The sequence below is a fragment of the Daphnia magna genome, unplaced genomic scaffold, assembly GCF_020631705.1.
Source record: "Daphnia magna isolate NIES unplaced genomic scaffold, ASM2063170v1.1 Dm_contigs021, whole genome shotgun sequence".
Lineage (NCBI taxonomy): Eukaryota > Metazoa > Arthropoda > Branchiopoda > Diplostraca > Daphniidae > Daphnia > Daphnia magna.
The window spans coordinates 889,159-901,355 of NW_025533118.1; the positions used below are offsets into that span (position 1 = coordinate 889,159).

Below are 12,197 nucleotides of genomic sequence, written 5' to 3' on the forward strand. Positions count from 1 at the left end.
ATGGCTACTCAAGATGAGCTTCGTGATGCTGATTTGATCGTTGCCGCTCCTGATGCTGTTATTCGAGGCCTTTCGCCGACTCGTTCGTTCGCCTCGGATTCGACAAGTCGTCTCGATCCTGCAACCTTGATCAGCAAACGTTCCCATCATCGAAGAAATTTCACCCGCAACGTGAATAAAGTCAAGATGGTGATTCACGAGACAGGTCCTTCCATCTACTCAAACGATCTCATCACGAAGGCCAACGATCATTATGAGCAATGTATGTATTACCATCATCGTTATTGTGCAAAATTGGGTGTCACCGACGACACTTGGTTGGAGAATTTGCGTCATGATTATAATACGGCTCATGAAGAATTTGCCACAGCCCGTCGCCCCGGCCATGATACCGAACAACCAGCGCCTAGAGCAACGACCCGCACGAGAGCTCAAGTTCGCCCCGGTTCTGTCGAGTCAACCCGTCAACCCGAGTTCGCCCCGCTGGATGTGCCCGTCAGCACATCTCGCCCCGGTGTGGTTGAGTCGACCCGTCAACCCGAATCTGCCTCGCGGGGTGTGCCTACCAGTACATCCCACCATTCCCGTGAGGAAGATGTCTCTCGCACCGAAGTGGTTGTCGATCCCGTTAGTGACAGTCATCATCAGGCCGAGGGTAGCCGCCCGTCTTCTTTGGCCAGCTCCAGGTCTTCGGTTGCCGCCAGCATTTCGTCTTCTCATCGTTCGCGGAGCTCTACCCTTTCGGCTCTGACTAGAGAACGCCTTGCTGCCGAACTCGACCTTGAACTGGCACGCAAGCGGCGAGAAGAAGAAAAGAATGAAAATGACCTTCTGAACGAGCTAGCCCGTAAGTTACGTGAGGAGAAGATTCGTATCGGGGCCAAACGAAAGGAACGGAAAATCGAGGAAGAAATCGCACGTCTTCGTATGAACGAGAAGTTGTCAAAGAGGTCTATTCGTTCGCCTTCGCCGACCTCCTTGAGTTCTTTCAGTGAACCAGATGACGATATCCATATTCCGTTGCCGAAGAGTAAGCCTCGTGACAAAGTGCTGCTTCCCACCGGGCCATCCGACAAGAGCGCAGATAGCTGGATCGACGATCTGGAACAGAAACCGACGGCCTTACCCGCTGCAGCGCCCATGCCTTGGATGTTTGGAGGTTCGGCCCCGTTCACGTGTAGGACACCGTTTGATGGCGACCCTCGAGATTGGCTTCTCTTTGCCTCAAGATTTCGAGCCCTCGTCCACGACGTCATTCCGAACGATGCCCAGCGTTTGGCCATTCTTACCGAGTGGGTTGGCCCTAGCGTTTTTCGCCGCATCTCGCCATTGTTAAAGGCTCCTCGTGGGTACACTGCAGTTCTTGCCTATCTTAAGAAGCACTACGGTTCGAGCGAGCAGATCGCTCGCTGTCAAATACACGATCTCCTTAGTCTTCCCTTCGTCAAGCCGGGTGATCGCCAGGCGCTTGAAAGTTTTTCTGATCAGCTGCACGGAGCTGTTGTGGTGTTGGAACAAGGGGGATTGGAGCACGATCTTAAGAGTGCTGCTAATCTTGATCAAGCAGTACAGAAGCTGCCACCTGTCTTTCGCCATCGCTGGGCCCGTTACGCACGTAAGCGCTTACCGAAAGGTGTCGACCTTAGCGACTTGGACCGGTTCATGGAAGAGGTCGTGGAAGAGGAGCGGATGGCTCGTTCGGCATTCGAGTTGGCGCCTAAGGTTGATGTTCGTGAAAAGCGTGTTACGTTTCCCAAGCCAGCCGTTGAAAAGCACCCTTCAAGCAGACCTGCAATTCTGAAACCGCCACCCGTTCGGCCACCCCCTACCATCTTAGCCACCCAAGTAGCGAAAGACGTAGATGTCGAGTGTCCAGGCTGCGGCGGCGCTCATCGACTTGTTTCTTGCCCCGAATTACAGAGGAAGTCACCGAGTGAACGAGCGCTGGTGGCGAAGGAGAAAGGCGTATGTTTCAACTGTCTTGGAGGAAAGCACCGCAGTGCGGATTGTCGTTCAAAACCCGCTTGTGAATCCACCGGATGCCGTGCACGTCATCATTCGCTGTTGCATGGTGCGGAGAGAGTTTTTCCTGAGAAAAGCACACCTCGTCAGTTCCCGTCATCCGCCGGAGGCCAAGAATGTTTTCAAGGACCTCAAACACTCGCCATTGCTCCCCGCCTGACATCCGATGTTCTCTTGGCCGTGGTTCCCGTCCGACTTCGTGCGGGTTGCCGGACTCTTGACGTTTTCGCCCTACTCGACACCGGGAGCCAAGCTACCCTTTTGCGTGAAGACGCGGCTAATGCGCTTGGTCTTACGGGCCGGCCACGCAAAATTCGTTTTGGAACCTTCCATGGGAAAGATCCGGTCGTCGAGACTCGTCTTGTGGGCTTCTCCGTTTCGTCGCTAGAGGGAGACCAAAGCTACAAGGTTTCCGACGCCTTTGTTGTGCCTCGTCTAAATGTTGGGCAACGCAAGATAAAAGATGTTCTCGCTTCGTTCGATTATCTTCGTGACCTCAACTTTCCTGCTCGAGACGCTGGTGAAGTCCAGATTTTGATCGGGATGGACGTTCAAGACGCCCATCTAAACATCGAGGTTCGTCGCCCTCCATCTGGAGTTCGGGGCCCTAATGCTGTGCTCACCCCATTTGGCTGGTGCGTTGTTGGAAGGACCTACCCATTATCGGCAGTGGAAGATCCAAGCATAAACTTCGTTAAGCTGGGAACGATCGAGCAGCTGGAAGAGTGCGTCGAAAGGTTTTGGAAAACCCAATCTCTCCCAGTTCGTGAGGCCCCCAGTACATTTATGTCGTCGTCAGACCGTGCCGCAATGGACCAACTCGAATCGACCATTCGGCACACTGGAACGCGTTACGAAGTAGGTTTGCCCGTTCGCCCGCATTGCCCGAAGTTGCCGGACAACAAAGAGTTCGCACGTCGCAAGTTCTTCGCACTGGAGAGGAGACTTCTTTTACACAACGACCTTCGCCAAGCAGTTACGGCGCAGATGAAGGAGGTGTTTTGCAGCGGCCACGCAGTGAAAGTCACTTCTACAGCTCCCGGTTCCAAGGTGTGGTTCCTACCTTATCATCCGGTTCGACATCCAACGAAGCCCAGCAAGATCCGTCTCGTTTACGACGCTGCTGCCCGGTTTAAAGGAACCGCGATCAACGACATCCTGCTGAAAGGTCCGGATCTCACCACGCAGTTATTGGCCGTGCTGCTTCGCTTCCGTGAAAGGAGAATTGGCGTTACTGCGGACATTGCGAAAATGTTTTATCAAGTGCTGGTTCGTGAGTCAGATTGCACGATGTTTCGTTTTTTGTGGCGCGAGCCTGGAACCGAAGATCCTATCCAGGAATTCCAGATGACGGTGCACATTTTCGGTGCTGTCTCATCGCCAACGGTTTGCAGCTTTGCCCTTCAGCGCCTCGAAAAGGATGCGCCCGAACACCTGAAGGAAGTCGCGAGGCGTATTCGTTCCAGCTTTTATGTGGACAACCTGTTGTCGTCGTTCGACGAAGTGGATGAAGGCGTTTCCATCAGTCAGAAGCTGGTTGAACTACTCAAGCTCGGTGGTTTCGACCTCGTCCAGTTTCTGAGCTCTTCGCGTTCGTTGTTGGACCAACTTCCGTCTTCCTCTCGTCTGGTTCCCGAGCTCGACCTAGATTTCGACGATTTGCCCACCGAGCGCACGTTGGGGTATCTGTGGAGTTGTGAGCGAGACGAGTTCGTTTTCCGTTTTAAGAAGACAGAAGAGGCCTTTTCAAAACGCTCGATTCTTTCGGCAATTTCGAGCATCTATGATCCTCTTGGTCTCCTAGCACCCGTCGTTTTGGTGGCGAAAATCATCCTTCAGGACATCTGGCGACTCAAAGGTGGCTGGGATGAGATTCTGCCCGCCGATATTCTGAATCGTTGGGGGCGCTTTGTGGAACATCTGCCGATGCTCGAACTGCTGAACATCCCGAGAAGTTTCTTGACTAGTCCCCAGTCGGCGTATCGTTCTTTTCAGTTGCACGCTTTTTCGGACGCATCGAAAGACGGTTTCGGTGTTGTAATTTATCTTCGAGCTGAAACCTCTGGCGAGGTCGAAGTCTCTTTCGTAATGGCCAAAGTGAGAGTTGCTCCCATCCATCAGCTTTCGATTCCAAAGATGGAGCTTCAAGGTGCTTTGCTAGCAGTCAGGTTAGCAAACTATCTGTTGGAGGAGCTGACTCTGCCCATATCGAATGTGTTTTTCTGGGTTGATGCGATGACTGTTGTTCGGTGGATCCACGCCAGCCATCGTCGTTACAACGTGTTCGTCGCAAACAGAATAGCTGAGATCCTGGATTCAACGACCCCTTCGCAATGGAGACATGTTCCTGGTGCACTTAACCCAGCAGACGAATGCAGTCGTGGTCTCTGTCCGTCCGAGCTCGATCCAAATCATCGCTGGTACCGTGGACCTGAGTTTCTAGTTTTGCCACCCGAGCAATGGCCGGCCCAGATTCCAGCTACTGAATTGATCGACCACGAAGACGAGTCCATTGGCTGTTTCCTAATCGCCAATCCTAGCGGGCCAGTAGATGACGTTGTGGCACGAGCCGATAATCTACATCGCCTAATTCGCATCGCCGCTTGGATTGAAAGATTCGTTCGCAACATCCAGATCCTCGTTCATCGGAGACGTGCCAGAGAAAGGTCTATTCTGGATGGCAATCATGAAGAAGCAGCGACCGGACAAAGTGAGCAGTTGAAAACGGGCCGGCAGCAGAGTGCGGACGAGCTGAAGTCAGCCCGTCGCCTTTTAATTCGTGTTTCGCAGCGCGACTCCTTCCCTGACGATTTAAGCAGTTTGCGGAAGGCGAAGTCCGTTCGCCCGGAGTCTCGGTTGCTGAAACTGTCCGTTTATCTAGATGACGCCGGAATCATTCGTGTTGGTGGCCGCCTTGAAAATGCCCCCATCAGCGCTGAAGCCCGTCATCCTGCCGTTCTGGAACCCAAGCATCCGCTTACCCGATTGTTCATACGCTGGGCGCATATTTCCGTGGCTCATGGACGAGCTGATCGCACCCTTGCGGAAGTTCGTGCTCGCTACTGGGTTTTGAAAGGACGCGAAGCAACAAAGTCGGTCATCACGACTTGCCTGTATTGTTCCCGCATGAGAGCCAAGCCGTTTCAGCCGATGATGGCCCCACTTCCAGCGGAGCGGGTCCAACCGTTCAGCCCACCATTTACCCGTATTGGAGTGGACTACCTCGGTCCTTTCCCTATTTCAATTGGCCGGCGAACAGAAAATCGTTGGATCGCACTTTTTACCTGCCTCTCCACCCGTGCTATCCACCTCGAAATTACCCCGTCGATGGATGTGGATTCCTTTTTAATGGCTTTTACCCGTTTCGTCAGTCGTCGGGGTGCCCCGACCGATGTTTTTAGCGACAACGGTACCAATCTGACTGCAGGAGAGCGTGAGCTGCGTGAGGCGGTTACCCGCCTTAACGACGTGAAAATCGCTGACCAACTTGCTCGGAAAGAAATTCGTTGGCACTTCTCCCCGCCTGCTGCCCCGCACTTCGGAGGTGTCTGGGAGCGTCTGGTTCGCTCGTGCAAGGAGGCCCTGCGCGCTATCCTCGGTCAGCAGACGGTGAAGGAGGAAACCTTTGCAACGGTCGTCATCGAAGTTGAGGGCTTGCTCAACAATCGACCGTTGACGGATCTAGGTGCGGACCCGCAAGAATTCGAGCCGTTAACCCCGAATCATTTTTTGTTGGGGCGCCCCAATCCCCACTTGCCCGCTGACGTCATCGACCCGGAAATCAAATGTCTTCGCCGAAGATGGTTTCACGCACAGCAGATCGTGGATCAGGTGTGGAGCCGATGGTTAAGGGAATACCTGCCGACCCTCACGACCCGCAACAAATGGACCCGATCGCAAAACAACTTGGAGGTGAACGACATGGTGCTTATGGTGGATCCAAAGTCGCCGCGCGGACACTGGCCAATTTGTCGTGTTGCGAAAGTTTTACCTGGCTCTGATGGTGTAGTGCGCGCGGCCGAAATCGTTACGAAGTCCGGCAAGACCTACACCCGCCCAGTTGTGCGATTATGTCGCTTGGAAGCCTTGAGTGCTGCTTAATGTTTACCGCAGCAGGGCCGGCTGTGTTACCGAGTTGCCATGGCAACTCGGCCGGGCTTCGCGCGCGCGTTTAATTACCCCCCCTTTTTTCATCTATTGTTTCTCTAATTCGCGCATCTTTATTCTTTTGTTTTGTCGTAAGTGATCGAATGACGTGTTTTAACGAGGCAGTCACGTTTTTGCAACGGTAGCGTCTAGTCGCCATTTTTTGTCCCCTCATTTTTTATCTTCGCCCGCGTCTTAAAGTTTAATACAAGGTTTTGCGCCCTGCCCGTTCGGTTTTTGATCGTTATTTCGCATCGCCTTTCGAACGATCGTTATTTTACGGTTAGTTTACAACAATGACCCATCGAAAAATTCAACAGGTTGAAAATGCATATGAGCGAAAACGCTGCTGGTGCGATTTTGTATTTGGACTTAACAGAAGAAAATTATTACAAGGCAATAGAAATTTTAAATAGGAAATAAAACAGGCAAAAGCTGACCACTACATTGCAATTACGGAATTGTCTAGGGTAGATCGAGTAGAACCCTACAAGGCGGTGAGGAAGTTGCGCGACCAAGCGACCAAGCGGTCACTTTCAATCTTGGCAACTTGGAAAGCGCTTCTGCACAGAATGAAGCAATTTTATAGATAATTACGTGTAAATTGCCTCTTTAATTAGTTTCAAGATGGCATGGGGGAAGGAGAAGATCCCGTAAAATGTTAAAAAATCTCTTTACCTTCATCGACAGTGTGGCAGAAGACTGGGAATATGCATTCTCGACTGTAAAGATCGAGAAGAAAAGAAGAGAGACAAAGCAGGAGACACAACGAGTTACATTTGCATCCACAACCACAGCAGTGGAATTGGTAGTGACAGGAAATGCAACCATACATCCGCGAGATCGCAAAGAAAAAAATCTTTCCTACAAGAAGACTTTGTTTGTTCAAACCCCTCACATACAAATACGAAGTTGCTATAGAGAATAAACTAGAGCAAATTCGGAAAGAAAAAAGGTGTTGGAAGTGTCTAGGAAATAATCACCTAGTGAGAGCCTAATGGATGACAAGCAATAGCGCCAAATCTGGCATGGATTATAACACAACCATGTGTAATCAAATAGTTCGATCACAAACAGTGACAGCCACGGTTGTGGCGTCCTCAATGTTAAAGGCAATAGATGACGCTCCACTCTCAATAGAAGCACGCCTATTCGTTGGCGTGTATGTCCAAACGGCAACTGTTATAGGGGAAGGATCAAACGGTTGGCACAAAGCTATAGCATACATTGATCAAGGATCGAATGCAACACTTATTAGAAGCGAACTCGTTCAAACTCTAGGACTGCAGGAGTCGGGAAAGATCAAATTGAAACTTCAGGCAGTGGGACATCTACACCCAGAAAAAGTACGAAGTGTAAGAAAGTTAAGACTTCGATGGATGATTCCGAATGCTGAATCAATTGATTTAGAAGCGATTGAGCAACCCGAAATCGGAAAAGTTGCTGGATCAACAAAGACAGAATTCTTCATTGAACTATGGAACCAAGGTTACAAGTTGACTGATGAAAGGATTTTGAGAGGAACAGCATCACCTTGCAAAAAAGACATTCTGATTGGAGCCAATCAAGTCTGGAAGGTACTGGGCTCCAAACAAATCGTTTTGAAGACTGGAATTACAGCCATCGATAGCGAATTGGGTTGGTTATTACTTGGGCAGGATTAGACAGTTGCAATTTCGACCAATACGGCGATCGGCTTCCTCCTAAAAGCAAGAGAAGGAACACCACAATACCCAACGCAAGACTTGAATTCGAACAGGAACGATGAAATTGATTTCGCGAAATGGTGGAAATTAGAAAGTCTAGATCCACTAGAAAATGTGCCACTTTCGGTTCGTTGGAAATCTTATGCAAACTCCATCAAGCAAGACGAAGATTGACATTATGTCGCACCGCTCCCATGGAAGGAGAGCAAACAAAACCTGAGCAAGAATGACAACATGTCAGAGGGTCAGGTACTGCGCTGATGAGAAGAATGGAGAAGGATACGGAGATGAAGACTTCATACGAAGCCGAGTTCAACAAACTGAAAGAACTTGGGTTCATCTCTAAAGCAGACACCAATTTCAAGGGTATCTACACAATTCTACCCCATCGTCCGGTTGTCCGAAAGAAAAAAATCACTAGCAAAGTGAGGCCTGTTTTCAATGGTTCTGCGAAGCCTAAAACATAATTCAGCGCCAACGACTGTCTCGAAGCAGGACCCAATCTGAATCCTGACATTCATGATGTTATCTTGTAGTTTAGACTAAACTCAATTGCCTGGACAGCTGATATCAGACAAGCATTTTAAATTGTAAAATTGATAAACGAGGACGCGGAAGCGTTAAGGTTCCTTTTAGAAGACGAAAACGTCCCAGGAACGCTTCAGACTTACAAATACAATAGACTACCATTTAGGCTAACATTTAGCCCGGCAGTGCTCTAAACCGTCCCAAAGAAACACCTCAAGTTTTACGAAGGCGAACGGGAAGCAGTCGCCAAATGTTACGCCATCTATGTGTAGACGACTACTTGTCAAATATGTCTACATTAGAAGCGGCAAACACCGTAATTGGTACAGTGCTCAAGCTTTTTGCAGACGCAAAAATGGACTTGAGAAAATTAGTAACAAACGAACCGCAGCTGCGTAGATATCTACAACAAAACAGTTTGACAGACGATTTATCCGGATCGTACTCTTGTCTTAATTTAGACCCACAAAAATCAATCGGATTTCTTATCTCGAAGTTGCTCCATTGACAGAGGCTTTTTCCTGGTGGGCAGGTCCCTCCTGGCCAACAAGAATCGACTGAATGGCCTCAGCAAGACAACCGGACCTCGGATGATATACTATCAATGGAAGTCGAGACAAAATCAAAGCAAAGAATGCAAATTCTAGCAGTTATTCAAGATTGGTTGGACTCACTGGTTTTGAGAATAAGCAGTTATCTGCGGTTATTGGGAACAATAACCTGGATGTTTAGAATTATGAAGAATGTACCGCCCAGTAAGGCAGTAAAACGATCGGAGGAGTAGAAATTCATTGCCTCTCTGTTTGCAAAATCCCCACCGCTGAGAACTTCATCCTAAGAACTATTCCACAGAAAGCATTGCAAGAAATTTGCGAAGCTTTTAAAGAGGGAAAACCGAACGGAAAACTGCTACGTGATCCCGAAACACTACGACTAATTTGGGACGAAAAGGAACAACTGATACGAGTGACAGGTAGAGTGGGCCAGCCTTAAAGGACCTGCTTATTCAACCGCCAATACTTCTCCCTGCAAACGAGAGAATAATTGACTTGCTGATTCACTATCATCATGCCAAACGGAAACACACCGGTGTTCAATCAACATTGACCTACCTCCGAAATCGGTTTTGGGTTATTCGTGCTCGACAACGCATCAAGTGTGTCATCAAGCATTGTGGAAAGTGTCAACGAGCACAATCGGGCCCCTTCAACGAAGAAATCGCTTTCATGCCCTTGGATCGTACCAAGAAACCAACACCATTTGAAATCATTGGAATCAACTATTTCGGGCCAATATACGTTTTTGAAGAGGTCATTCTTATTCAGAAAGACAAGGAAGGGAACGATGTCGAGAAAACTTGTGTTTGTGAGAAAAAAGTGCACGCGTGTTTATTTACTTATGCAGTCACAAGAGCTGTACATCTTGAGCTCGTGACAGATTATACTACGAAAACATTTATGCTAGCTATAAGAAGAAGGATGTCAAGAAGAGAAGATTTTAAGACAATCTACAGCAACAACGCATCAACGTTTACATGCACCGCTAAACTCGTGACAGAAGACCCTACTTGAGCATTTTTATCAAGCAAGGGCATTGAATGGAAATTCTCTGCAAGCTTACCACCTTGGTGGAACTATGTACTGGAAGACAAACCAGGTGCCACAACGGAATCTCCTAAGTTGACCAAAATAAGCCGCAACGAGCTAATGAACTAGATCAGCAACTAAGCGAACACGCTCTAACTTGGTGGAGGCTATGGCAAGAATCTTACTTGTGAGATCTAAAAAGATTCCATTGTTGCAAGGGTAAGGATACTAGAATACCGCGACAAGAAGGCGAAATCGTCCTACTAAAGCAACCAAATATCAAGCGCGTTTCATGGCCTACGGCTATTATAACAGAATTGATTCCCGGCTATGACGGCAAGATACGAGCAGTAACGTTACGTCTTCGTTCAGGAAAGGAAACAACCCGAGGTCTCAAGACAATCTATCCATTGGAAATTCAACACGACTTCGACACACCCGTCGATGTCACTGAATCCGGACCAAGATACGCCGAGGCCGTCGAAACGGAAGGAAGTGCATCCGCACCTAAGAAGAATCCTAAGAATAATCCACTCCGCAAGAAGAAAAGGAATCGTCAAGGAAGACTGGTGATTCCGGTGGGGAGGATGTTGCGGAAAGCGAACTGCTACATGACGGGCAAATAACTACTCGTTCGTAAACCAACTATATTTGATCTGTATTACATGTAAGGCCACCAGGGGCGCTGTAATCAGCGCCTTCTTGGTGGCTGATATCGGCGAAAGCCCTTTCTTCACAAATTTTATTAAGGTAGAGCAGACGTCAGTATTTTTGTGTGTCAGAATTCCAATAAAATTAGAACCAGTATTTTTCACCTGCGTCAGTGTTTCAATCAACAAGTATTACTCAGCAGGTATAAGTTTAGTAATTAAGAAAAGTAATCGTTGTCAATGCCTATGGATTGGAAGGTTAATAGTTCAAATCCTGTAAACATACAAGAAACGACGGCTAGTGTGATAAATATAGGTTAAAGCTATTCAATTTAAAAAAAATTAAATGTTATGAAATATCACTTTCGAAAATATATTCATAAAATAACTAGCTTCTACGGCCTTGAATGCAAAATAGAGGAAAAATATTTTGGTTTTTATCTTCAAAATTGAGGGGCGTATCAGTTGCATAGCTAACATGGGGAATGCCATATGGGAATTAACCCACTACATCATGAGACACTTTGTCCACATTTTTTTAGACACAATGTCTCGGAGCTCCTAAGTTTTCAAAAATTTCAAGATAAAAGTATACAAATTGTCTACCTTTCCTTCACGTCTGTTCTTAGAGAGAACCGAAGAACATTAAAGGATTGCAAACCTATCGGCTCCGATCGATTATTTATAGTTAGTATCAAATTATGAATCAATATTCCATCAATATTTTATGTATTGTTTGCCGTTACAAATCTCAAGTAATATTTCTCAGTGTTCTGCCGAATAAAGCTCTTTCGAATAAAAAACGTATTCTGAATAAGAATACGAATAAAATCTTATTCTTTATTTCGAATAAATTTTTATTCGATTTATTCTTATTCTTTATTCTCGAATATTTTTTACCTGTATTTTATTTTTATTTTTTATTCGATTATCCAAAATTTAAATGGAAAAATCGAATAAAAAATAAAGTTCCTCTAAGTTTAAAAATCTTTGTTTCCGCTAGCCGTTGCTCTTTTGTTTGGAAATATTTTTTCCGTTTCCATTTTCTACTGTTCCATGAATCTGGATTCCGATGATTTTGAAGTTTTTTTTTGTTTGATTTGATTAGACTGGCTGTGTCACCAAAATAAAGAAATCATTTGCTTAATTATTTACTATTAATTGTTTTAAATTTTATGATTTAAAAATCGAAACATCATCCTTAAATTAAGAAAATCATTAGAATTTATTTTATTCGAAAATTTATTCGAAAATTTATTCGAAATACGAATAAAAATAAATTTTATTTATATTCTTTATTCTTTATTCTTCATTTTTTATTTTTATTCTTTATTCTTATTCTTTATTCGATTCAATTTTCATTTTATTCGTATTCATATTCAAATAAATTTTTCCTTATTCGGCAGAACACTGATATTTCTACAAATTTTACAGATGCAAATAAAGAAGAAGGAGGAATTTACGCCAACGTATCTTTAAGTGACCTCAACAAACTCAGCGTAGAATTTGTCACAGAGCCAGGTACTCGCTTGGCCGCTAAGCAGAAAAAAATGGTTGAA

General features: G+C 46.6%; 1 protein-coding gene across 1 annotated transcript; it reads left to right on the forward strand.

Moving 5' to 3' along the window:
- Window positions 1-6,123, forward strand: LOC123477436. The gene has a single exon (XM_045180770.1). The coding sequence runs from the start codon at window positions 1-3 to the stop codon at window positions 6,121-6,123; it is 6,123 nt and encodes a 2,040-aa protein (XP_045036705.1).
- The last annotated feature ends 6,074 nt before the right edge of the window (window positions 6,124-12,197 follow it).